This window comes from Danio rerio, chromosome 6 (genome assembly GCF_052040795.2).
Source record: "Danio rerio strain M-AB ecotype USA chromosome 6, GRCz13ab, whole genome shotgun sequence".
Lineage (NCBI taxonomy): Eukaryota > Metazoa > Chordata > Actinopteri > Cypriniformes > Danionidae > Danio > Danio rerio.
In genome coordinates this window covers 54,923,717-54,950,279 of record NC_141026.1, presented here as the reverse complement: position 1 = coordinate 54,950,279, position 26,563 = coordinate 54,923,717, and the positions used below count along the sequence as shown (strand labels likewise).

At 33.9% G+C, this 26,563-nt stretch overlaps 4 protein-coding genes and 1 pseudogene across 5 annotated transcripts in view; all 5 read right to left on the bottom strand.

The window, feature by feature from the left end:
- uba7 (ubiquitin-like modifier activating enzyme 7) overlaps positions 1 to 5,202 on the bottom strand; it is a 91,214-nt gene extending 86,012 nt beyond the window's left edge. For both annotated transcript variants that reach the window (XR_015494312.1, XM_087258169.1), the window contains exons 1-4: positions 4,970 to 5,202; positions 4,672 to 4,719; positions 2,980 to 3,148; positions 2,390 to 2,524 (exon numbers count right to left, since the gene is read on the bottom strand). Coding sequence is in view for 1 of the 2 variants with exons in the window: in XM_087258169.1 (XP_087114295.1) it covers positions 2,390 to 2,524; positions 2,980 to 3,148; positions 4,672 to 4,715 (348 nt within the window). In the remaining variant the exon portion in view is untranslated. The remainder of the gene's footprint in view (positions 1 to 2,389; positions 2,525 to 2,979; positions 3,149 to 4,671; positions 4,720 to 4,969) is intronic.
- A 3,031-nt stretch (positions 5,203 to 8,233) lies between these two features.
- or90h4 (odorant receptor, family 90, subfamily H, member 4) lies at positions 8,234 to 9,338 on the bottom strand. Its single transcript, NM_001136247.3, is given in 2 exon segments — positions 8,234 to 9,198; positions 9,317 to 9,338. A coding segment is annotated over 1 exon segment (918 nt). The 5' UTR covers positions 9,197 to 9,198; positions 9,317 to 9,338; the 3' UTR covers positions 8,234 to 8,278.
- Positions 9,339 to 12,697: 3,359 nt separating this feature from the next.
- or90h1 (olfactory receptor, family 90, subfamily H, member 1) lies at positions 12,698 to 13,733 on the bottom strand. Its single transcript, XM_087258245.1, has one exon. It carries the CDS (start codon positions 13,731 to 13,733, stop codon positions 12,810 to 12,812), a length of 924 nt encoding a protein of 307 aa, XP_087114371.1. The 3' UTR covers positions 12,698 to 12,809.
- Positions 13,734 to 16,528: 2,795 nt separating this feature from the next.
- On the bottom strand, positions 16,529 to 22,282 carry LOC147843681 (odorant receptor 131-2-like). Its single transcript, XM_087258220.1, has 2 exons — positions 20,343 to 22,282; positions 16,529 to 20,270 (listed from the first exon to the last, which is right to left on the bottom strand). The coding sequence occupies exons 1-2, from the start codon at positions 20,486 to 20,488 to the stop codon at positions 19,316 to 19,318; spliced, it is 1,101 nt and encodes a 366-aa protein (XP_087114346.1). The 5' UTR covers positions 20,489 to 22,282; the 3' UTR covers positions 16,529 to 19,315.
- Positions 23,401 to 24,324, bottom strand: or136-2 (odorant receptor, family H, subfamily 136, member 2; annotated as a pseudogene).

The following is a 26,563-nucleotide window of genomic DNA, read 5'->3' as shown; positions in this document are numbered from 1 at the left end:
ACAGCTGATTCACACACGCACATTCATATTATTTACATTCTACTGCTCAGTTATCTGCCATTTTTTAAATATATATATATATATATATATATATATATATATATATAGGTATTTTATTTGTAAACATAAAACATTTATATCTGTTTAATATTCATATTAAGTGAAATAGAATAACAATGGTGTGTGTGACTCTTACTAATCAAACTTAATCATTATAAAAACTTACAATTGCAAAAACAATGACATTTTAATTCAGTACTTTTACATTATGAATGTATTTGTAACATTATTAATTAAAATGTAGTACTAATTTCAAATTCAATCCACCAAGTAAGTGGCAGTAGGACACAGTCTTAATTCATTAAAATGGAGAAACTGAACAAAACATTAATGGATCAATAAATAATAAATGGTGAAATTTATTGCATTTATAGACATTTACTTACCAGGTAATATAAAAAGAATTTTACTCATGGTGAAACATTTACAAATAACAGATAACATACATTTATATTCATAGCAGCATCAAAGTAAACATATATACACATATCCATTATTAAGGAAATTAACTGAATTAATAAGTGAAAAGTTTTTTCAAAAGTCTTTCCTTGATAAGCAATAGCTTATTTCTATTCTTATCAACTTAAAGAATTAATTTCAAACTCAGAAAGCTGTCCAGTATTGAAAGAGAAACATTTGGTCAAATGTCCAATACTGTAATAGTCTTTAAATTAGAACATGCAATGTTAATATTTTTGTTTGAGTGTTCATCACAATCACATGTATATATATTAGTTTTTTTTGTTATGCAAGACGATATCATGTGATCCAGAAGTGCACAAAAAGGAGCACCTAATTGTGATGAACACTGTCTGATGAAGAGCCGTGTGGCTCGAAACGTTACACGCTTTATGTCAGCCTTTTTAATTTAATAAATTAGTATTTTTGGAGCTTTGGTGTTGCCGCCTTTAATGAATATTTGATTTGCAGTTGAGAGGGATGTGTGTGCCTTTGTACAGTTTGTCAATATTTTCATTTGTACATTTTCTAGAGAAGTCTCTCAGTGATTCAAATGTAAACCGGAACTAAAAATACACTACAAATAGGGGGAAATGAAGTGACGTCATTGTAAAAAGAGTCTATTAAACACTAGTTAGGCATTTTAATTTCCATTTTAAAACAATAAAATGAAATCAATTCATTAAATTTTAATTTGATAAAAAAAAAGTAAGAAAAACGACCTCAGCAAAAGTCATACTCAAACCCATGTAATGCCGTCAAAACCTGGTCCTTGTTATTATTATTATTACTTGGAAGATGAAGCTACTGTAAATTTGCATTTTGTAATGGACACTCCAAATAATATATAATAACTTGTATTACATTATTTTATATTTACATTAATATAAACATTATTTTTTATTACCATACTGGCAGATACATTTACTTAGGTAAAATACACTTATTTAGACCCCCTTTATACACACAACTAAATATCCGAAATCATTTTCTTACATAGAAATTCCATCTAGATTTTAGAACTTTTAAACATCTGTACTTGAAATGAAAACAAAATACCTAGCTATAAACCTGCTCCTGACCAGGTTAGGGTCACAAAGTAAGTTATCATGGTCACTGACTCTGAGTATAAGTATCTCCCTTTTTGAAACAAGCTTGACTTACCCTGCTTTCTTGTGTTTGACAAACTTTTTATTTTGAGTCTGAGAGTTTCCCTGAATTCAGGGTTAATATATTCCAAGTTTTCACTTAAAAGGATAGTTCACCCAAAAATGAAATTTCAGTTGTAACTTACCCACCTTTTACAAGTTTCAAACCTTTATGAGTTTCTTTCTTCTGTTGAACACAAAAGAAGATATTTTGAGGAAAGCTGAAAGCCTGTAACCACAAATTTTTTGTAATCGTATATGTTTTTCCTATTATGGAAGTCAATGGTTACAGGTTTTCAGCATTCTTCAAAATATCTTCCAGGTTTTAAACACTTAAGAGAGAGTAAATAGTGGGTAAATGTTCATTTTTGGGTTTACTTTCATCATCAACCTGTTTCACCAAGTAGGACATGTCCTTGGATTAACATCTAACATGATCCTGGAACAACATTCCCATCAGCCAATCAGAATTGAATGATATGTTTACTGTTTATGTTGGGTTTCAACATGATTGCTATCCAACTATTATTCCACTCAAATTTGGGAAACATTTCCAGTTATGGTTGGGTTTAGGGGTAGGGAATAGATAAGGATTACATTTTTCAACAAAAAAGATGTTCCATGATCAACACAGATGTTACTCTAGGACCGCATTGTACTTTGCACAATCATGACATGCCTTTAACCTCCTGTCTAAACCAGGCCCCAGGATTATAACTCACCTGGAACTTGCTAAGGAAGTTCTCATCAAGTTTGTTAGTCGAGGCGGACACTTTAACATAGGCGTTCAGACTCGACAACTGTTTCTCAGAGCACAAAGCCCGGTTCTGACCCAGATCAGCTTCCTTCAGATAAAACTACACAGAGAAGAGAACGTAAATATTCACAAGAGTAAGTACATAAGGAGCCGATCAATACCACCATTAATAAATAATTTAAAGGGGACCTATTATGATCCTTTTTACAAGATGTAAAATAAGTCTCTGATGTCCCTAGAGTGAGTGTGTGTAAAGTTTACAAAAAATACCCCACAAATAATGCTTTATAACTTTTAGAAACTGACACTTTTAGGCTTTGATCCAAATTGTGCCGTTTTGGTGACTGTCACTTTAAATTCAAATGAGACTGGGCTCTTTTTAGAAGAGGGTGGAGTTACAAATGCCTATGTGCCAAAAAAAAAAGACTAACATTCTATGCTATGAGGGGGAGATCATATTTCTTCATACAAATCAGTAACTTCAGTAACATCATCTGACATGATATTAATGTAAAATTATAAACTACTTTATAACTGCATTAAAGGCCTCGTTACCTGAGAGGACAAATCTCTCCACTCTACTACACCCTCATCCTGAATTGTAACTGTTCTAACTCCAGCCAGGATCACGTTTTTGGCAATCTCCACGCCAAGACCTCGCATTCCAGCAATGAGGACATCAGCCTTTCCCATACGACGCATTGCATCATGGCCAATCACGTAGCTGTTGGTGCCAAAATAATTACCATCATGCATAAATATGATAAACAATTGATTTCTGAATTCTGCATCATTATTATGTGTGAAATAAACAAAAAAAATTTTATGAACTTGAAACAAAACTCAAAGCAAATAATAAGCATAACAAAACAAAAAACAAAACAAAAAACTATGTTTATTTAACTTAGTTAATTTGCTCCTATGTTTTATAGCATAATTTATTTATTTCCTGCTTTTTTCCATACATGTTTGTGTAAAAACAGAAATAAATAATAATAAATAAATTAAGCAAAAATAATTAAAAAGCATAATAAATATTCACACAATGTATAATTTGCATCATGCTTATTTAAATAATACATCACAATTTTTCAAAAAACAAATAAACAACTGCAATTTTTAAATTACAATACTTTGAACATCATTTTATTTTACTTTTTTATTTAGTCATATTTGACTCAAATTTTCATTTAAACCAGACATGCTACATTATATAGTACACACTACCTTATAGAAGTCTCGTCGCCTATCCAAGTTTTAGGATCAACAAATAATAACTTGACTTCTAGTTGATCATTTGGTATCAGAAGTGGTTTATATGAAAGGCAAAGGCATCTAGATCACGCTTATTTAACCAAAATAAAACATGATAATGCCTTGTTGTTTAATTATTTAATTAGGACTGTAAGGTCTGACTTTGCTTAGACTAAAGTCTTGTCACTTAACAGAAATAATGTGCAGTAAAGAATATAAAGTCATGGTGCAGTGATAAACAAAATTAATATTGTGTCTCACTCCCATGAGTTTGGAGGACTGCGTCCATACATCTCTGCAATGACTCAATTAACTTTTTAATAAATAGGTCTTCTGCAGTGTTAGTGATGATTGGGATGCAGTTCAACTGATGATACATCTGAAAAATCTACCTTCTGACACTTTTCCAAGTAGAAGTCAAGTTATTATTTGTTGCTCTTGCAACTGGGATCAACAATAAGTCTTTTGTCAGCTAGTGTACAGTAAATAGCATGCAAAACATTTCAACTATGCAAAAAACAAGCTCAGTTACTTTCACTTTTTTATCTCTCTGAAAAAGTACCAGAAAGAAACTGTTCTGTATGTTTGGTAACTTACAAGAAATGCATAATTGTAATTCTTTAAAGCAGCCCAACCTCAAAAAGACAACATCACAAGTGACTTACATATTTGTGACTTTACATGTTTGTACAAAATCCTTTTTGTATTAAGCTTAAAAATTCACATGGATCATTGAACAATTGTCTTTTTTTTTTTTTTTACAAAGCTTGAATTAACTTTTTGAAGTAGCAACAACACATTTTTAGTGAGTAACTGCATTACATTTCTGCAGCTCTTCATTTATAAATAAGTTTTAAATGACAGAACTTTACACCATTGTGCAGCTATAACTGCTGATAATCAAATTTACAAAGATAACAGATACTGAAATAATAAAAATCAAGCCTTAGGTTACAGATAAACATTATCAATAATATTTTACACTGTACTTACAGCTGTCGAGAATATAACCCCTCGTCAATATCTCCTTGCGCCATTTTTCTGTAAGAATATCAATGATATCCTTTACAAACACATTCAGTCAATATGTAATGCCAACACCATGGTATTAACATATTACAGTAGCTACGTTTGAACAGTAATACAATTGTTACGGTGAGAGAGTGGACGTTAGGACCAGTGACACCTGACTGTAAACAATGACATGGATTGGACGTTTTTAAAGATGTATTAGCGGATATTGAAGTCAATATTCAATCAATTTTTTCCTTACTATTTAACAGTAACTTACCTTTAAACGGAGCTTGTCGGTTGCTTCCTCCTTTGTCAGAACAGAAAGTAAACTGATTCAGAGAAGATTGTTTCACTTTCGTTTCTGTTACTGTGTAACCTGAGTTATCGCGCACATTCTGCCATATTGAGCAAGCAAATGCAGTTATTATTTGTTGCATCTCGGAAAGTTTTTTGTTCTTGACGCTGAGATTCCTCAGGTAAACATTAGACCGCATGAGTTACAGAATTTACACCACACGAGGGCGCCAAACATCAATGGAGTTAACTGAAAGGAAGTGGGTAGGAGACCCTGCTGCCTCAACAGATAGGTGAACCATTAACTCTCTTTTCATTGAAAAAGTTGTTACATTGTCCCCTGTAATCTCTTATTGGAATAATATATAGAGAGATTTGATATAGGAAAATATGATCTTTGCAACAAAAAGATTTCCTTACCAACAAGGACAAAGAAGTGTCTTTTAAATTGATCAACACATTTTATCCAATAAAACAATTTTTTGAAAAAGTTTTATTCTAAAAAAGATGTAAAATGTTCATTTTTTCAGATTCATACTGAAGCAATTTTGGAAACATATTGGCTCATTTATTAATGATAATATACAAGATGTTTCTGTTACTTTTAAAGAAATAATTTGTGATTATTATGAATCTGCCTCTATTAAGAGAAATGCTTGGTTTGTTATTAATTTAATTGATTTTCTTTGTAAATAACATATCCACAAATGCAAATTTACTAAAACCAAACCGTATTTTCCTGTTGTTTTTTTGTTTTGCAAGAATTTAGGTATTAATACATTTAATTTCATTATCTAAAAATAAGAAAGCAAACAGAAGTATTTCATTTTGTAATGACTTTAATTTATGTACTACTATTGATTCTTAAATGTCTTACCCTCAAGTTTGTATCATGTTCTTTATTCTTTTTTTTCCTTCTTTTTTCTCTTCTCGTATCTTTTTTCATTGACAATGTAATTCATATTCTGTATTGTAAACAAGTATTGCTACAAACATTTTTTTTACAATAAAAAAAAAACAAAAAAACAGGTGAACCATTAAAACTTTGTGAATCTTACAGTATTGCCTCTTTTCTATAATACCCAGCTGATTGTATTTTGTGACCTTTTATACATCACTGTGACCTTGCTTTAAGAAATATTTAAAGTGATTTAATGTAATTTATATTACACCTGGCATAACCTTTTGTTTCTCTTTTTGTTTTTTTTTCCTGTTGTCTATTTAAGTTGTTACAGGATTTATACCTTTTCTGTATATTTTTGTACTTTTGTTGAAGGTTCCAATAAAAAAAATTAAATAAAAATAAGTTGTCATTTGTAGGCTAAAATATTGCCCAATGCTTCTTTTAGTGCTAACCATCTCTGCTGAAAAAAAGCTGGTTAGTTTTAGGTAGTTGACTAGGCTAGTTTTAGATGGGTTTTGGCCACTTCCAGGCTGGTTTTAGATGGGTTTTGGCCTCATATAGGCTGGTTTTAGATGGGTTTTGGCCACTCCCAGGCTCCCAGTTAGCCAGGCTGGGAGATCACCTGAAATGCTCAGTTAAAACAAGCTTGACCAGCCAAGCTGCTTAGCTGGTCTTGGATAGTTTAAGTTGATGGGTTTTGACTGGTCTCTTAGCCTTACTAGACTAGTCATTCCAAATGGTTTCCCAGGCAAAACTAGCCAGCTAAAACCAGCTTAGGATGATGTAAGCTGTTTTTGTTTTCCGGAAGGGAGGGTTTTTCACAACTAAATCAAACTTATGAGTTAATCAGTTTTTTTTCACTAATATATTGAAATATTTAGTATATAAATGTATGCAAAAAGCTTTGACGATCACTTTATGGTAGAATGTAGATATTAAAGCAAGCACTGTTGCAATGGCAAAAAAAAAAAAAAAAAAAAATTAAATAAAAAAAAAAAACAATGTCCATTACAGTGAAACATGTTTTATTTTAATTTCTGCATTAAAGTTTGTGCTCCAAGATCCATCACTGTATTTACCAAAATAATTGTAAACGAACTATTATAAAACTATTTTGTTACTTAACGAGCTTGAAAAATAAATGTTCAGTGAGCAACAATTCTGTTGGTGAAAATTACTTCCCGATGTCAGAATTCCATGAAGTACATACATGACCAAACTGGTTCAGCTAACAGCACTCAACTAGGCTACTTGCAGCCAGTATGCCCATAACAGCATATCTCTGAACACAGTTTTGACATGTTGGGTAAAAATAATTCACAGTAAGGGTACATGATCAATTATGTATTTTTTAATTCAGATATTAGTACATCATTAATCAGGTTCCCCTATTAGTAAAGTGTTAACCAGCGTGTCAAACCTTGAAGCACACCAGTCAGCTGAGAACAGCAAACTTAGACACAATATAAAGTTGAACAAAGGTTGCCTGGTGTGATGGTCTCGATTTCTACTGCAGCATTCAGATGATAGAGTCAGACTTTTTGTTATGATCAACATGAAAGCATGGGACTATCCTGTATAAATAATTCAAGTTATTGGTGTAATGGTGTGGACTCAGTTAATTATATATAGTCAATTACATATATAAAATTGACTGAGTCCAAACCATTACACCAATAACTTTAATTATTTATACAGGATAGTCCCATGCCCATATATTTTCATGTAAATATATACAGTTGAGGTCAGAATTATTAGCCCCCCTGAATTATTATCCCCCATGTTCATTTTCCCCCATTTTCTGTTTAACGGAGAGATTTTTTCAACACATTTCTAAACATAATAGCTTTAATAACTCATTTCTAATGACGGATTTATCTTTGCCATGATGACAGTAAATAATATTTGACTAGATATTTTTCAAGACACTTTTATACAGCTTAAAGGGACATTTAAAGGCTTAATTAAGATAACCAGGCAGGTTAGGGTAATCATAGTTTATCAATGGTTTGTTCTGTAGACTATCAAAAAATATGCAGCTTAAAAGGGCTAATAATTTTGACCTTAAAATGTTTGTTAAAAAATTAAAAACTGCTTTTATTCTGGCTGAAATAAAACAAAAATGACTCTCTTCAGAAGAAAAAATATTATCTGACATACTGTGAAAATTTCCTTGCTCTGTTAAACATCATTTGGAAAATATTTTAAAAAAGAAAAGAAAATTCAAAGGGGGGCTAATAATTCTGACTTCAAATGTAAATAAAATCATATCTAAGCATCACAGTGCAGCCCCAAAATTAAAAGAAAAAAACATACATGAAAATAATTTTAATTCCTTAGAATTGGCCATTAAGAATCCCGTAAGGCTAAAAAAAAATCTTGCCATATTTATGAAGGCACAATCTTTAGAAATATAACTTTACAAGTAAAGACTTCCTTCATTTGCTTAATAAATTTCTGGTCTCGGACTCCATATATCAAAGGACTCAATAATCTTGGCATAATGTTTGTGAACACATAAATACAGAAAGCAATATTAGTCCTCTGTAGAGGAAAAAGTGGTATAATTACTGTGTACATAAAAGGTGTGACATAAGAAAGCATACAAAGGAGTAACTGAACACCATGCAGCAATATCGTACTGCGCGCTTTGCTTGCTGAACCCTTTGAAACGGCCTTTCTGGCAGCGAACAGGACTCTGCAGTATGTGTAGCAGATAATTATCCACACCATTGACATACAGATGACCTGTGAAGCAGTGTTGTGGTCATCGTGGGCTTTTGAGGGGAACATATACGTTGGGTAGCAAGGAACAAATGATCTGAAGAAAGATATGGGTTGGGTTAGAAGTGAAATCATTATATCTACAACAGAACGTATAGCTGCTATACCCCAGAGCAAGCAGAAAAAGACATAGGTTCTTTTGGGTGTGCAGATCTGAAAGTGATGTAGTGGTTTACAGACAGCAATAAAGCGTTCAATGGCCATACCGGCCAGATTCAAAGGAGTGATCATGAAGAAGACTTTACCCAGAGACATCAGAATATAACATAGTGAAGCATTTACTACTGGTGCAATGTAGGTCAACACATATATTGCCACTGATGCGCATATCATGAGCATGTCATTGATGACCAGGTGAATGTATAAGATGTATCTGGAGTCCCTTGAAAATACGTGACTGGAGAAGAAAGTCACCACTAACATTCCGTTAATGACATTTACAATCAGAGCAAGAAAAACAATCACAATGTGCTTGGTGATAGCTTCCTGATAGTTATCCACAATCCAGACCGTTGTGTTCATTTCTGTTGAAGAAAACAGACAACTGCACATCATTTATGTGGTTCAATCAGGTATTGAGATTTATCATTTAAAACAAAGGTAAATGTTAGCAATCTTACAAAATGTCAGTATTTGACTTACCTTGAGCATACCTAGACTGAGATGTCTGGAACTCACGAGGTTCAATCAGGCTGCTTTATGTTATGGAAAGGACAGAAATCATGAATATTGAGCATGTTATTCCTAAGGGTAATCTATTATTAGATTGTAAGGCAGCACTGCAGAATATCAGGCCAATAACTAGTGTTGGGCAAGCTACTTGAAAAATGTAGTGAGCTAGTCTACTTAAAATGTAGCTAAACTGCACTAAAATCTACCCAATGGGAAATGTAGCAAGCTAAGCTAAAAGCTACATGGCAAAAGTAGCTTAGCTACATCTAAGCTGTTTTTACAAATTTCATTTTTAAATCGAAGCAACTTAAATCCAAGTCAATCATATCTTAGTTTTAAATAAAACTGTCAATGAAACATATGAGGCAGAATAGTTGAGTTTAGTTATTTACTGTAAATGCTGTACTGAACAGAAACACATTATAGTATGTAACAGCTAAAACAAAAAATCCAATAAAACCAGGTGTGACACATTTAAAATACTATAATAATTTATAGTGAAGGGAAATATTTTGGAATAAGCATTATGTAGTATATATATATATATATATATATATATATATATATATATATATATATATATATATATATATATATATATATACTAAAGTATTTTTCTTTTTTGAGCACAGCATTAGAAATTAAGTTATTGTATCGTAACATGTACTTTTCGAGGTATGGTCACGAAGAATCCTGCTTCAGAAATAACGCCTCTCCCTCAGTCTTCTTTCCATCAAGCAAGTTTTACCAGAGGTGGCAGTAACGCACCCAAAACTTTGTTGTCGAACACCGTAAAACAGGAAGAAGAAGAAATCATCATTCTCGCCATCATATGGGCTGCGTCCGAAACCGCCTACTACTCAGTAGGTACTGCATTTGAATGTAAACGTACTACTCGGCCGTTAGAAAAGTACGATCTATACAGTATGAACGTGAAAAGTATGAATGGAATTCGGACGTACTACATCCGCCATTTTGTCATGGTCACGTGACCTGCCTGCGTCAATTGCGTCGCTTTACTCCCATTCATGAATTCGCTCGCAGGGCAATAGCTTCGCTACTGAAAAGCTATTTGATTTAGAAAGTAGCGACGCTACCGCCATGCTACTGACAAATGTAGCTAAGCTAGTAGCATCAATACTTGTAGCGATGCTACTGCCCAACACTGCTAATAACATCACAAATTCTTAAAGGAATAGTTGAATTGAAAAATGACATTTTACTTACCATTTACCCTCACCAAATAGTTCCAAACCTTTATTCTGTTGAACTCAAAAGAAGATCTTCTGAAGAAAGATGAAGCTCAGCAAGCGCAGCATGTCAACATGACGTTATATTAAAAATGGGGTTGACGTCAGAATCCAATGTCAGGCTGACATCAATGTCCAACATCCAACCTAAACTCAACCAAATATCAACGTCTATTGATGTTACAGCTTGACGTTTTGTGTGCTACCACTGTGAGGTCTATCAGACATTGGATATTGGTAGCCATGCCTGACAAATAACTGTCAATATATGACATTAATATGACGTTGGTTTAAGTTTTTGGCTTAATGTTGGATTTGGTCGCTTTAAACTAAGTTTGTTTGTTAATATTCAGCCCAAATAAATTGTTTACAACCACTTAACTTAAAGGGTCACGAAACACCAAAACACATTTTTTGAGCTGTTGACAGTCGTATATGCGTCCCACACTGCTGAAAACACTATTAGGACACCTATATTTCACTAAAAAGTGTAAATTGGTTGTTTTTGCGTTTTTTCAAGCAAATTCGTACTTCCAGTTTAAAACGAATTTTTGAAGCTGCGTCACGGCCATGACATAATAGCCTTTATTCCAGTTTGCAGACTGGGCGTCTGTGCCAGAGTGTGTCTTATTACGTCTTACAGTGTGATGCATTAATGCATGAGTAAGGCTTGGTTCAAACCAATCAGCGCGCTCTATTGTGCAACTTCATTAATATTCATTACTGTCACAGTGTAGACGGCAGAGACGCCACGTTGTATTGGCAAAACAAGCATGAAGTGTTGCTGCAGTTAAGTTTTGTTTTCATTTTCTCTCTGTGAGAGCGCAGCTGGAGCCACGTGTGGATTAGCAGTGTACGCGACGCGCGACAACAATAACTTACGTGTCTAAGGAGGAACATTGTTTACCTGAGAGCTGTTCTCATCTGCAAACGCTGAGATCCGGATTCGCTTGTAGTCTTCTCTTAATAAAGACACAGCTCTAGTTGCTGGTGATTGTCCTGTCTCTACAGATTTGGTAAGTGAGCGACCAGTGCTCTTTGTTTATTCAGTTCGTATTTTATTCGTATCAAACAAACTATTGCACCGAGTGTAAACAAGTTAGCACTAACAGTTACAACCAAAATATAACCTCGTGTTGAATTTTGTGACCAGAATAACACACGCGGCTTTCTGACGCTACCTGCCTTGTGCATCTAAGTTTCCGGGAAATGCTGATTTTTTTTTCTCTCATTCGCCGTGCGGTATCAAACATTGCATGAAAAATAAACGCTTAGAGCAGTTCCTCGAATCAAATATCACGTTTGTCGGGAGGGACATGAATGAATTCCCTGAATGAAAGAGCCAAACTGCAGTTAAAGTCCACCATTTAATAATTTGGCAAATAATTCGACAACAGATGTCCATGTAAACACAGTCACATTGTCCACTGTGGTTGTGTGTTTTGACTCTGAAATTCAGCGCGCCCAAATAGACACTCCCACACCAAGCCTCTTTACTTTCCTCCGACACTCCCCCCTAAACAGAGCTGGACACGCCCACTTTTCTGACTTTTTCCAAAGTAGAGGTGTGAAAACACACTGCTGAAACAAGGGGGTTTCATGGCCCTTTAAAAAGATTTAGTAAATCCAAGGAATCATCTTTGAATCATTTTTTTTCAGTGTAGGAGTTTAAAAGAGATTCAATTTGAGTGTTTTTAGAAAGGATATAATCGTTGTTCTATGGTTGAAGTTGAAATTCTTGATGTGCTGAGCTGATTATGCTTGCACTCCATGTATGATTTGCCTTTCCATTTTTAAGAAAACCAAGGACCACAATGGAAATAAGCCTATGGCTTTTTTGTGTATTTTATCCTCAACAATTTTTAAAATATGTATGAATTAGTCTAACTAGACCTGTTTGTATATTTTTGTTAAAATGTAAAAAAAAAAAAAAAAAAAAACAAGTTGGCGGTTCATTCCGCTGTTACAACCCCAGATTAATAAAGAGACTAAGCCGAAAAGAAAAATAATGAATGAACGAATCAATTCTGCTTTGAATACCAGTATTCAATTAACAAATATATTCTTATTAAACTAATGACAGTATTCATTCCAGAGTATGTGATTTTCTTTTGATTCATGTAAACAGCATATGATTAGTTAACAAACGTCATGAACAAAACTTCAAACGAAAACAGATATTTCTTAATAAAATCTAGCCAAATAAAAGAAAATCATAATTTCGATGGCACAACCTTTACAATAAAAACTTTACATGTAAAGTATTCCTTCATTTGTTTCACAAACTTCTGGTCTCGGACTCCATATATCAAAGGGCTCAATAATCTTGGCATAATGTTTGTGAACACAAAAATGCAGAAAGTAATCTTAGTCCTCTGAAGAGGAAAAAGTGGTATAATTACTGTGTACATAAAAGGTGTGACATAAGAAAGCATACAAAGGAGTAACTGGACACCATGCAGCAATATCGTACTGCGCGCTTTGCTTGCTGAACCCTTTGAAATGGCCTTTCTGGCAGCGAACATAACTCTGAAGTAAGTATAAATTACAATTACCCACACCATTGACATATATATGACCTGTGAAGCAGTGGTGTGGTCTTTATGAGCCTTGGAAGGGAACACATATGTTGGGTAGCAGGATATCAATGACCCAAAGAAAGATAACGATTGAGTTAAAAATAGAATAATGATATCTACCATTGAATGTGTAGCTCCTAAACCCCATAGAAAACATATAAATAAATGTGTTCGTTGCGGTGTGCAGATCTGAGAGTGATGTAGTGGTTTACAGACGGCAATGAAGCGTTCGATGGCCATACCGGCCAGATTCAAGGGAGTGATCATGAAAGTGACTCTTCCAAGAGTTTCCAGCATACAGCACAATGAAGCGTTTACTACTGGTGAAGCGTAGGTCAACACATACAATGCCACTGACACACATATCATGAGCATGTCATTGATGACCAGGTGAATGTATAAGATGTATCTGGAGTCTCTTGAAAACGTTGAATTGGAGAAGAAAGTCACCACTAGCATGCCGTTAATGGCATTAATGATAAATCCAAGACAAACTGTCACAATGTTTTTGGCGAGAGCTTCTTCATAGCTATCCACAATCCAGATTGTTGAGTTCATTTCTGGATGAGAAAAGAGGACAATTGTTAAAACATGCACATATGTTACAAAATGGTCAGATGTGTGAATTTTTCAGAGAAACTGAGATTTGAATGTCACATAAATGCTGAATAAATAAGTGTTCCATTGATGCATATTTGTTTGGACTGGACAATATTTGGCTGATAAACAATCATTTGAAAATCTGCAATGAGGGTTAAAAATAAATCAAAATTTGGAGAAAACAGGCAAATCAGTGCATATTAATAATCAATAATGAGGTTTCAATATATACAGTTGAAGTCAGAATTATTAGCCCCCCTGAATTATTATTTCCCCCTTTATTTTTCCCCAATTTATGTTTAACAGAGAGAGTTTTTTTCAACACATTTCTAAACATGATAGTTTTAATAACTAATTTCTAATAACTGATTTATTTTCTCTTTGCCATGATGACAGTAAATAATATTTGACTAGATATTTTTCAAGACACTTCTATACAGCTTAAAGTGACATTTAAAGGCTTAACTAGGTTAATTAGGTTAACTAGGCAGGTTAGGGTAATAAGGCAAGTTATTGTATAATGATGGTTTGTTTTGTAGACTATCGGAAAAAAATTAGCTTAAAGGGGCTAATAATTTTGACCTTAAAATGGTGTATAAAAAAAAAAAACTGCTTTTATTCTAGCCAAAATGCAACAAATAAGACTTTTTCCAGATGAAAAAAATATTATCAGACATACTGTCAAAATTCCCTTGCTCTGTTAAAAATACTTAGAGAAATATTTAAAAAAGAAAAAAAAATTCAAAGGGGGGCTAATATTTCTGACTTCAACTGTATACGGAGCAAAATTTACTAAATGACTAGTTGAAGTGAAGTTGATCTTTACATACTGTAATATTCTACTGATTTTGACATCAAATAAATATCAAAAGGTTAGATTCATAAATGTATTTTTGAATATTCCTCAAAAAAATCAACATCCAACGCAAGACAATATTTGGCCACAATTTAAAAATGTGCAATGAGGGCAAAAAATAAATAAAAATTCTGAGATAACAACTAAATGAAGCTTTTAGTAGTGCATATTAATAATAGAAAAATAGGTTTTACCATATTTATGAAACAAAAATACATCTTTATCGATCTTTACTTACTGTAATATACTAAAGATTTTTGCCATGAACTTAAAATATAAAGTTTTGACTCAACAGTACATGCATTTTTGACTATTCCACAAAAAAGCTTTGCAACAAAAGACAATATTTGGCTAAGATACCACAATTTATTGGGTTAAAAATGAATCAAAATTCTAAAAAAAAAATTCATCAGTGCATATTAACAGTCAAAAATAAAGTTTTACCATATTTATGGAACAAAAATTAATAAATGACTTTATGGATCTTTACATACTATAATATTTTAATGATTTTTGTTATTAATAAAAAGTTCTGACTCACATAGTATGAATGTTTGACTATTTCTCAAAAAATAGCTGTGCAGCATACCACAATTAAAAAAAGGGTTAAAAATAAATCAAAACTCTGAGAAAAGAGCCAAAATAAGGCTTTATCAATGCACATTGTAATATTCTAATCAATTTTGACATCCAATAAAAATATTTTCAACATAAGAGAATATTTGGCTAATATCCCACAATTTTAAAAAACTATTTGGCTTATGGGGGTTAAAAATAAATCTTAATTCAGAAAAAAAAGACAAAATAAGTTTTTAGCAGTGCATATCAATAATCAAAAAATATGTTTAGATATATTTATAAAGCAAATATTAATAAATCACTTCATGGAAATAATTCTTACTTAATGTAATGATTTTTGACATAAAATAAAAATCGAAAGTTTTGATTCATATTAGTATTTTTGGCTGTTCTTCAAAACATAGCTGTGCGACATTAGACTGGTCTTGTGGTTTAGGGTCACATATAAAGAATAACTATATTATTACCCATTATCTATATAAGCTTACCTTTAGCAGGTGAAACAGTTCTGTATTGTAAGCAGAGCTCAAATGAGTTATATTCAGTATTGAGCGTCTTTGTTATTTATAGTTTGTGGAAAGGGCAGAGATCATGAATATTAAGTCTGTAACTTAAGTCATCTAATATTGGCAGTCATTACATCATTGCGAATTACACTGACAAAAACTCTGAGACCATGCAAATTGTTTAAGCACATTAATATGAAGCACCTTTGCCAGTATTCTGAGTGGTCAGAATAGTAATAATGTACTTGCCTTTTTGTATGCATTGCAGAAATATGAAATCTAATGGAAAAACAGCACATGGTAGATTTTTTCTCAGAGGAAAGTCAAAGCTTTCATTGTGCAATATGCAACATAGGCTCATTCTGAAAACGTAGCCCTATATACATTTCTGGAGATCATAAAATATGCAGCCAGAGGTACGTATGGATGTATTTCATCTTAACGCTATGCCGGTATGACGCCGATTTTTTTCCCGCTTACCAGCTGACTACTTGCAGAACCTCCATGTGGATGGCTTTCCTGCTGTTTCCAGTTTGTCCAGAGGTTTGTCATGTACGTCAGCGGACTTGAGACGCATGGAGGAGTTGACCACGCCGACAGGGTCAACCATGAGTGAATTGGAAAAACTAAATTGGCCGTAGTGTATGTGTGAGAATGTGAGTGTGTATGGGTGTTTCCCAGTACTGGGTTGCAGCTGGAAGGGCATCCGTTGTGTAAAACATTTGCTCTGAAACATTACTTTGAAATTGCAGAAGAGAAATTAATGAAAGAACCAGATATGACAGGTAACACAAAACACAGACACTGTCACTGATTAAAATCTCTTCAATTTAAACATTAATGGAAACATTTTGGGTATAGTACATCACAAATATGTTATATGGGTTTTGGATGATACAGTGTAAAAAGTGCAGAGTTCCACACAATTCATTCATGTTGTTCCAACACAAATCGTTTAAGTTAACTTAACAAATTCAAGTGAATTAAACTTAAAACAATTTGGTTGTCCTTAAAAATCTCTAGAATTGTGTTGTTTCAGCTTATTTTAAATAAGTAGTTTGAACAAGCAGCAAAATCATATCAATGTCATATTGTCCATGAAGGCCTGCATTCAATTGACTCTTCGCTAAGTCCCGCCCTCCTTAGATACTGTTGCTACTCCTGTCAAGCTTTCATGCCTGGAACGTTTTCTATTACAATGTGTATGCGCCAGTGTCAGATTGCCAGGGATATTAGTCATTTTTGGCAAACAGGTGAGATATTCGAGAAAGCCAGACAAAAAAGGACTGCAGTGTACATTACAGGGGTTTATTCACCACATAATAGGCAACAATTAGAAAATAACTGAATCCAAATTGAAGCTAGCTTAGCCTAGCCGTCTCATACGCAGACCATTCAACAGCTTAGTTCATGCACAGCAGGAGAGGTGAACTATAAAAATAATCTAATATTAACAAATTAAACCGCGATTTCCCTTTTTTTAGCAAAAAAGACTGATAGATTAATGGTTGTGCAAAGAAATATACTAACCGATGATTGTATATTGGCTTCATTATCATTCATTCATAGAAAGAGCAGCCAGACAGGGGAAATTGATGGATTTATGTTGAATATTAGCATCATTGTCCCATAAAAATGTACACCTTTCACTAGCCCCTTTCACACAGTTATACCGGTAAATATCTGGAAAATATCCAGAACGACTTTAACGGTATATTCAAGAAGTGCTGTTCACACAGGCGAGGACATTACAGAATTTTTACAGAAAAGACCCGTTCACACATCCATTCCAAAATACCGGTAAATTCTGACATCATTCACCACAAATGAGCTTTGAACGGCTGCGCTTGTATTTGTCTACATTTGACTACATTACAAATTATGTGAACAACTTCGATGAAAACATATAGAGAAACACTTTCGCATGTTGAGATGTACATGATATGTGTGTGTGCTTGTGCTAACGGGCTGTTTCACAGGCACACACAAACCTTGAAGGTAAACAAACAGCGGCTTATCATAAGCATCTTATTGATGATTATTTACACAGTTGGCATTAAGAAGAACATATAAACGTTATGTGACTAACTTCTAGCAGCTAAATGTGTCTTAGCTGCACGGACGTAAACGCGTCTGACTGTTTTGATTGGCTAAAGCAGATGTCTCACGTCAGCATGTTCTAGTCGTGCACGCGCACTTTCCAGCAATCTTCCTTCTGCATTCACACAGCGCAGCATTCCTGCAAATTACCGGTAATGTTACAACTTCTCTTTCCGGAAAATAGCCAGAACGAATTTACCGGTATTTTCAAAAAGAACCTGTTCACACATACAACCTTTCCGGAAAAATTGCCGGTAATTTTCCGGAAAGGTCTGTATGTGTGAATGGGGCTGTCTGTACGTATATTTGTGTGCTCTTTATCCAGTTTCTATTCTAGTTTGCAGTTAAGTTGAATAAATAAATAATTTGAAATGCAAATTAAAGTATAAATAGCAGAAGTGAACAAATAGATTTTTCCTACCAGCAAATATTAATCTGACACCAAATATAAAATCAGACACTAACCTGCTATAACATACGTAAATCTCAAAAAGACAGACGAAAACATCAGTGAATTGTACATGGACATCGAGGCTTATAAATGACTAAAAAACAGCTTTCGGGTGAAGTATATCGCAAGTGCTCAGTTTGTGATCATATCTCTGCTTTGTTCTGTTGATATGTATGTAAATATTCGTGGCTTGATACAGATGGAGATATGATTCCTATTAGTATGCCTACTATGGCGAAGGCTTAAACGAAGCAGTGTTCACGATAGAGTGAAAAAAAAAGAAGAAGAAAAAGACCGCTGGGAAACATAACCTGCTTTGTATTTTTGTAGGAAACACAGTTTAGATCTGTTTAGGGTAAGAGGTGTGTGAGTTATTGCTGTCGGTCTACCACTAAATGTGTCAGGAATATCAAAACAAAACTAATTTAACTCAGCTCCTTTAACACCCCTCACAGAGTTTGATCCACGCTGGCATTTTTCACCTTGGGTTTTAGAAAAAATTCCACCACCCCGTCCAAACTTTTAGGATACCGGCTATCAGATTTGTACAATCCATATACACAACGCTATGGCCTGTTTCCCTCGCTGGAAAGCGTGACAGAGCTCCTACGCGTAGCTACGATTGCTAAGCCCCGATTGGTGGCAGTTTTTGGGTGTGGCTTAGCGAAGGGTCATTTTCTGTTATCCTCATTCAAAAAGAGCAGAAAGACAAGTGAAAATTAAGCAGTAAAATAAACATGTTCGTATTGTGACTTATAAATAAATCACATCAATGACTAACATTAATCACATCTGTTAACTAAAAAAATCAACATTTACTTTTAATTCATTCCTCCTCATTCAAAATGTTGATGATTTCCCCCCTTCAGCAGCACATTTAAGAAGTTCTGATATGAAGCAAGTCAATAGATACTGAATTTGTGGGTGAACGTTATTCAGGTTCATTCAAAGTTGTGCACTCTATAAGCAACTATACAGAGTTTCTGATGACATTGATGTATAAAACAATATCTTTAATAAACAGAAAACTGAATACATCAAATTATTGCTATGTGTGCAAGTGTGATGGCACAATCTTTACAATAATAACTTTAAATGTAAAGAATCGCTTCATTTGTTTCATAAACTTCTCATCACGGACCCCATATATCAAAGGGCTCAGTAATCTTGGCATAATATTGCTGAACACATAAAAACAGAAAGTAATCTTAGTTCTCTGTAGAGGAAACAGAGGTACAATCACCGTATGCATAAAAGGGTTGATAAAGGAAAGCATACAAAGGAGTAACTGAACACCATGCAGCAATATGGTATTCCGAGCTTTGTTTGCTGAACCCTTTGAAACGGCCTTTCTGGCAGTAAATATGACTCTGCAGTATGTGTAGCTGATGATTATCCACACCACTGACATATATATGACCAGTGAAGCAGTGTAGTGGTCATCGTGGGCTTTTGAAGGGAACATATACGTTGGGTAGCAAAATATAAATGATCTGAAGAAAGATAAGGGTTGGGTTACAAGTGAAATTATTATATTTACCATAGAACTTATAGCTCCTAAACACCATAGAAAACATATAAGCAAATAAGTTCTATGCGGTGTGCAGATCTGAGAGTGATGCAGTGGTTTACAGATAGCAATGAACCGTTCGATGGCCATACCGGCCAGATTCAAAGGAGTGATCATGAAGAACACTTTACCAAGTATCATCAATATGTAACACAATGAAGCATTAACAACTGGTGCAGCGTAGGTCAACACGTATAAAATCACTGACACACATATCATGAGCATGTCATTGATGACCAGGTGAATGTATAAGATGTATCTGGAGTCTCTTGAAAACATTGGATTGGAGAAGAAAGTCACCACTAACATTCCGTTGATGACGTTAATGATAAATCCAAGAGAAACAATCACAATGTTTTTGGCGAGAGCTTCTTCATAGCTATCCACAATCCAGACCGTTGTGTTCATTTTACAGGTCTTTGCAAGCAATGAGCTGAAACAGGAAGAGGAGAAAGTGTATAGTGAATCATGATAGCTTTTCTTTCAAAGACATAGACAGACTTACCTTCGAAGGTAAATCTGGTTCAGGACTGTGAACTTGGCTTTCACAGGGGTTGTAGTCTGTAGAGTGCTTGTTAAGTGTATGTTACAAGCTTGTGTTACATATGTATTCTTAAAAAGGCAGAGCTCATGAATATTAAGTATAGTCATTGCCCTTAGGGCACTTTAGAGGGCACCTATTATGCAAAAATCACTTTTTATAAAGGGATTAAACACAGTTGTGTGGCAACAGTTTGTAAATATAACCAATCTCTAATAGTAAACATGTTTAATTTTTATTATTTATAATCACACTTTGATTGACAGAAACACTTTGACTGAAATTCTCCCTTTATACGTGTCATCAGAAAGAGAAAGCCTTACCTATTAGTGATGATCTCTCCCTCATTTCCATAGGACATTAAGCTGCGGACACACTTGACTTTTCTCCCCATAGACTACCATTCATACGCACGTGAATGCGTCAGACCGGAAACGCAGGGTCATGCGTTAAGTTTTGCAGTTCGCTGCGTTGCAAAGTTCAAGCTTGGTGAACTCTGACCTGCAAATCGCATCACTTGACTGCATGAGAACAATCGAGGATTCAAACATGACCTTTCTGGACGGAAATTTAAAACATTGAGCAATCACTCGCTTTTTTATTGTCTAATCCAGAGGTTCCCAAACTTTTCAGCCCGCGACCCCCAAAATAACAATGACAGTGACACGTGATCCCTAATACCTTCTGGGATGGTAATAAATACAGAAACCGTGCATGCAGTCGTGCACACACACACCAATAGAGCCAAGTCTATTCTTTGCTTAATTTGCTTAACTATAAATGAAAGGTTTTTTTCAGTAGGTTATGGATAAAATATGGTAATTCTTACGGTTTAATAAAAATAAATAGATTTTTGGAAATCACCAGGCGACCCCCACTTCATTGTCCCGCGACCCCTCGGGGGGTCCCGACCCCCACTTTGAGAACCACTGGTCTATTCATCTTGTTTAATCCCACCCCTTTTTGCAGCGCCGTATGACAGAATTTCGCACACACAAACTCTAGTGTGACCGCAGCTTTAGTCTTGTTTTTTAATCTGACACTATGCTGACACATAGGCATTTGTAGCTCCGCCCTCTTCTGAAAAAGAGCACAATCTCATTTGAATTTAAAGCGACAGCCATATAAGGGGCAGTTATAAAACATTATCTGTGAGTTATTTTGAGCTGAAACTTCACATACACATTTTATTGACATCAGAGACTTATTTTACATCTTGTAAAAAGGGGGCATAATAGGTCTCTTTAAATTAGACTATACATGGCAGTGAAATGTTTTCTAAGAAAACTAACATCAGTGCAACGAAACATTGAGATTGCAGTCTTATAGACTTATATAAAGATTCACCTATCATTTTTTAGTCTTATGACTTTTCAGTTTCATATGTGGTGGTTTCAGGACCTTTTTGCTGCATTGCAAAATGTTTCAGAGCACAATTAATGTAGCAGCATTTGTTAATTGCACACTCCTGACATGCCATCAATTGCATAATTATTAGAATCAATGGAAATGTTGACATGTTACACAAAGGATCTTAGTCAGGCTAAAATTATATTCAATTTTTGACAGGAAAGAAAATGAGGCTCTGAGGAATATACAGTACATTCAGTGGGGAGTTTCCACCACAAAATGACCAAAATAGTAATTGCTACAAGCATGTTAAGTTTTTAAAGTTAAATGGTAAATCTGTTATCATAAAATTATGACCAGTGTTACCAATGAAAATGGTAGCACAATGGACTCTTAAGTCATCATCAACCATTTTACCTACTGAGGCTTGTCTAACTCGTTGTAGAGGCACTATTTTAGCAAATACACTGAACTTATTTACAAAGATACAGCCTTTTATTTAAGAAACAACGTACTAATTAATAATTATGATTTAAACCACATGGATAATTTACCACCAGGCCACTAATGAATTCAGGCATTACATATGAACATACAATTACAAATACGAGAATGTAAACAGAAATTACAACAGCATGAAAATCAGACCTATAGTGAATAAATGTACCATAATAAAAAGCATACAATTATTACGATAACACTGCTTGGAATAATTTACTAGTACAAAAAATAGTTTCCTGCATGTGACATATTCTATACAGTGCAATTGTTTCAAATTCCCAAAGTAAAACATTTGTAGCGACTAACATGGCAATTTCAATATTTTTGCCACAGTGCATGTTTTTTTTTAATTAACAATACCAACTCAACCTTGATAGGAAATAGTATCATACATACATTAATTATCAGCAAAACGGCAGCAGATTGAAGAAAAAGAAATTGACTAAAATGTCTCACTAAGTGAAGTCGGTTTTGAGCAAAGTTAATTAGTAACACTTTAAGTTCAGGTCACAATTCATGCTAGTAACTACTGGCTTATTACCTGCCTATTATTAAGACATCAACTGTTCATTAGTAGTTATAAAGTGTGATCTTTTTTTACATCCCTTATCCTACTCAAAACCTTAAACCCAACTTCTACATTTCTATGTATTAATAAACAGCTAATTAACCCAACTTCTACATTTCTATGTATTAATAAACAGCTAATTAATTAACAGTTTATTAAGCTAGCAGTGATTTGATTTGATTTATTAATTTTTTGAACAGAAATATCACAAATATCATTAACAAAAAATACATTTCAACATGGTCGTGAATGGAGTGAGATAAAGCACAAGCTTATTATTTTCCCTCATACATCATTCGTCTATTATACTTAAACTTATTTCTTCTTTTACTTATCTCTTCTGTTTACATGAGACATATTTTATCAGTTAATAGCTTGTTAATACTGCGAAATGTTACTTAAACTAAAGTGATACCAGTTAATTTGCCAGTTTCAAACCATATTGTGATACTTTTTTAGTCTTATTCGATGATATTCATACATTTTTCGAGACACTTTTTGAGTCACTTTACAGTCACTGATGCTCTCAAATTTCAAACAAATATCGTAATTTAAAAGAAATGCAAATAAGGTAAGCATATTGTTTCTTTATAAAATGTATAATCATAATTTTGATGGCAGGATCTTTACGATAGCAACTTTACAAGTAAAGTATTCCTTCAATTGTTTTAGAAACCTTTGGTCTCGGACTCCATATATCAAAGGACTGAGTAATCTTGGCATTATATTTGTTATTAGATAATTAAAGAAAGTGATTTTTGTTCTGTGAACAGGAAAAAAAGGAGTGAGGATCATATCCAACACAGGAGCAATGTAAGAGAGCATACAAAGCAGTAACTGGACACCATGCAGCAATATCGTACTCCGAGCCTTATTTACTGAACCCTTTGAAATGGCTCTTTTGGCAGTGAACAGGACTCTGCAGTATGTGTAAAAGAGAATTATCCACACCACTGACATATAGATGACCTGTGAAGCAGTGGTGCGATCCTTGTGTGCTTTGGAAGGAAATAAACTGACTGGATAGCAAAGTATTGAAGACCTGAAGAACGACATAGGTTGGATTGAAAATAAAATAACGATATCCGCCAGAGAAGGAATGACTCCAACAATCCATAGCAAGCATATAAAGATGTAGGTTCTTTGTGGTGTGCAAATCTGCGAGTGATGCAGTGGTTTACAGATAGCAATGAACCGTTCGATGGCCATACCGGCCAGATTTAAAGGAGTGATTATGAATGTGGTTGTTCCAAGAACCAACAATATGCAACACAATGAAGCGTTTACAAGGGGTGCAGTATAGGTCAACACATATAAAATTACTGACACACATATCATGAGCATGTCATTGATGACCAGGTGAATGTATAAGATGTATCTGGAGTCTCTTGAAAACATTGGATTGGAAAAGAAGGTCAGCACTAGCATTCCGTTAATGACATTAATGATAAATCCAAGAGAAACAATCACAATGTTTTTGGCGAGAGCTTCTTCATAGCTATCCACAATCCAGATTGTTGAGTTCATATTGTGGTTCTTTTCGAGCCAGAATCTGAAACACAATGGTGGTTAGTAAATGTATTTAAAACTTAGTTTATTCCTTTATATGAAGACTTATTGATAGGCTTACCTTGCAGCTAAATATCTGGTTTTGTTTTGTGGGCAGTCTGAAGCACACAAGTAATTAGTATGGGGCTCATGTGATATTTATGATTTGTGGAAGGAAAAAAAATGACAATAATTGCCCTTGGGACACTTTTACATGACACGTGATGTTATTTTCATGTAGTATGACTTCACATACAAGTAACACAATGCATTTTATAAAAGAAGCTTTCTCTGTGTGTGTGTGTATATATATATATATATATATATATATATATATATATATATATATATATATATATATATATATATATATATATATATATATATATATATGTATATATATAGTTGAAGTCAGAATTATTAGCACCCCAGTTTATTTTTTTCCCCAATTTCTGTTTAACGGAGAGAAGATTTCTTCAACACATTTCTAAACATAATAGTTTTAATAACTTATCTCTATCTAACAAGACACTTCAATAGCTTAAAGTGACATTTAAAGGCTTAACTAGGTTAATTAGGGTAACTATGCAGATTAGGCTAATTAGGCAAGTTATTGTATAATGATGGCTTGTTCTGTAGACTATCAGGAAAAAATATAGCTTAAAGGGGCTAATAATTTTTTTTCTTCTTAAAATGGCTTTTAAAAAATTAAAAACTGCTTTTATTGTAGCTGAAATAAAACAAGTAAGATTTTTTCCAGAAGAAAAAATATCATCAGACATACTGCGAAAATGTCCTTGCTCTGTTACACATCATTTAGGAAATATTTAAAAAAGAAATTAAAAATCAAAGGGGGGCTAATAATTCTGACTTCAACTGTGTATATATATGTGTGTGTGTGTGTATATATATATATATATATATATATATATATATATATATATATATATATATATATATATATATATATATATATATATATATTATATTATATATATTTTCCACCTTTAATTGTGTAGTTATCAATGTTGTTTCCAAAGTGTGTCAGAACACTGCAATGTTGCAAAGTCAACATATGCTCACTTTTTGTAAAAAAAAAAAATTTCCTGAAGCTGGGGTGCTGGAAAAAAACTGTAAAATAATGGTTCTTAAATTACAGAAATTTACTGTAGACTAACAGAGGTTGAATTAGAGAAATTTACCAGAAATTTAAATTTAAGGAAATATCTGTAATTTTTTGTCCATTATTGTTTTCACGAATCCACAAGAGTCCGCTCAGTATGCTTTTTCATATCTCAAATATCTCTCACGAGTGCCATTTGTGCCTGCTGTTATTGCATAAACCCTCCAGAGGCTGATGTTGACTGACTGACCCACCATTATCCTTCCCTAAACCCAACCAATTGTATCGATTGACCCAATCCACCCACTTCCCTAAACCCAACCAACAATTTTCAAAAGCAATCCAGAAAAAGAAAAGCCATCGTCTGATTTTTACCACGTTTTCATATTTTACCACATCCTTACTCTGTTTTTTTTACTTGTTTATTTTATTTTTTGGATTCTGTTTTTGTTTTACCTGCTTTCTGAAACTGTTCTCCATCGCACTTGAACCCTGTCGTCATGGTCAACTCCTCTCTGCGTCTCAAGTCCGCCGACGTACATGACAAACTAACAGGACAAACTGGATACAGCGAGAAAACCGTTTATACGGAGTTAGGCAGCAAGGCCAGACGGAATCTGTGGACATTTTTTGCCATTTCTGCGGAGAATTTAAAAAAAAATCTGCAGATTTCTGCGGAATGATTTTGGGAGTATCATAACTAAAACCTTAATATATGAAATAAAAAGTAATATCTTTTTAACTTTTATTTAACGTTTAAAATGCAATTAGATTCACTTAATTTGGTAAACAAAGCAAGTCTCTCATATAATACCCCTACTAAAAGACAGAAAACATTACTTAACAAACATTTTTATATTAGTCAATAATATTACTGTAATTAATTAAAAACTGAATAAATTTATTATTTACACATTTACTCAAGTAAATAAACTGAATTAATGATGGGCTAAAAATCTGCGGAAAATCTGCGGAATTCTGCGCGCACAGATTCCGTGTGGGCCTAGTAAGCAGTCAGCTGGGAAGCGCGAAAAGGGATGGGGTCATACTGCCCCGTAGCGTTCGTAAAAAAATTAAATGCAGCCATACGTATCT

Coding starts and splice junctions, on each gene's coding strand:
- or90h1 (XM_087258245.1), bottom strand. CDS start 13,733: ATGAACTCAACAATCTGGATTGTGGATAGCTATGAAGAAGCTCTCGCC.
- LOC147843681 (XM_087258220.1), bottom strand. CDS start 20,488: ATGACTATACTTAATATTCATGAGCTCTGCCTTTTTAAGAATACATAT. Junction 20,271..20,342: donor AACCAGATTTACCTTCGAAG/GTAAGTCTGTCT, acceptor TTCCTGTTTCAG/CTCATTGCTTGCAAAGACCT.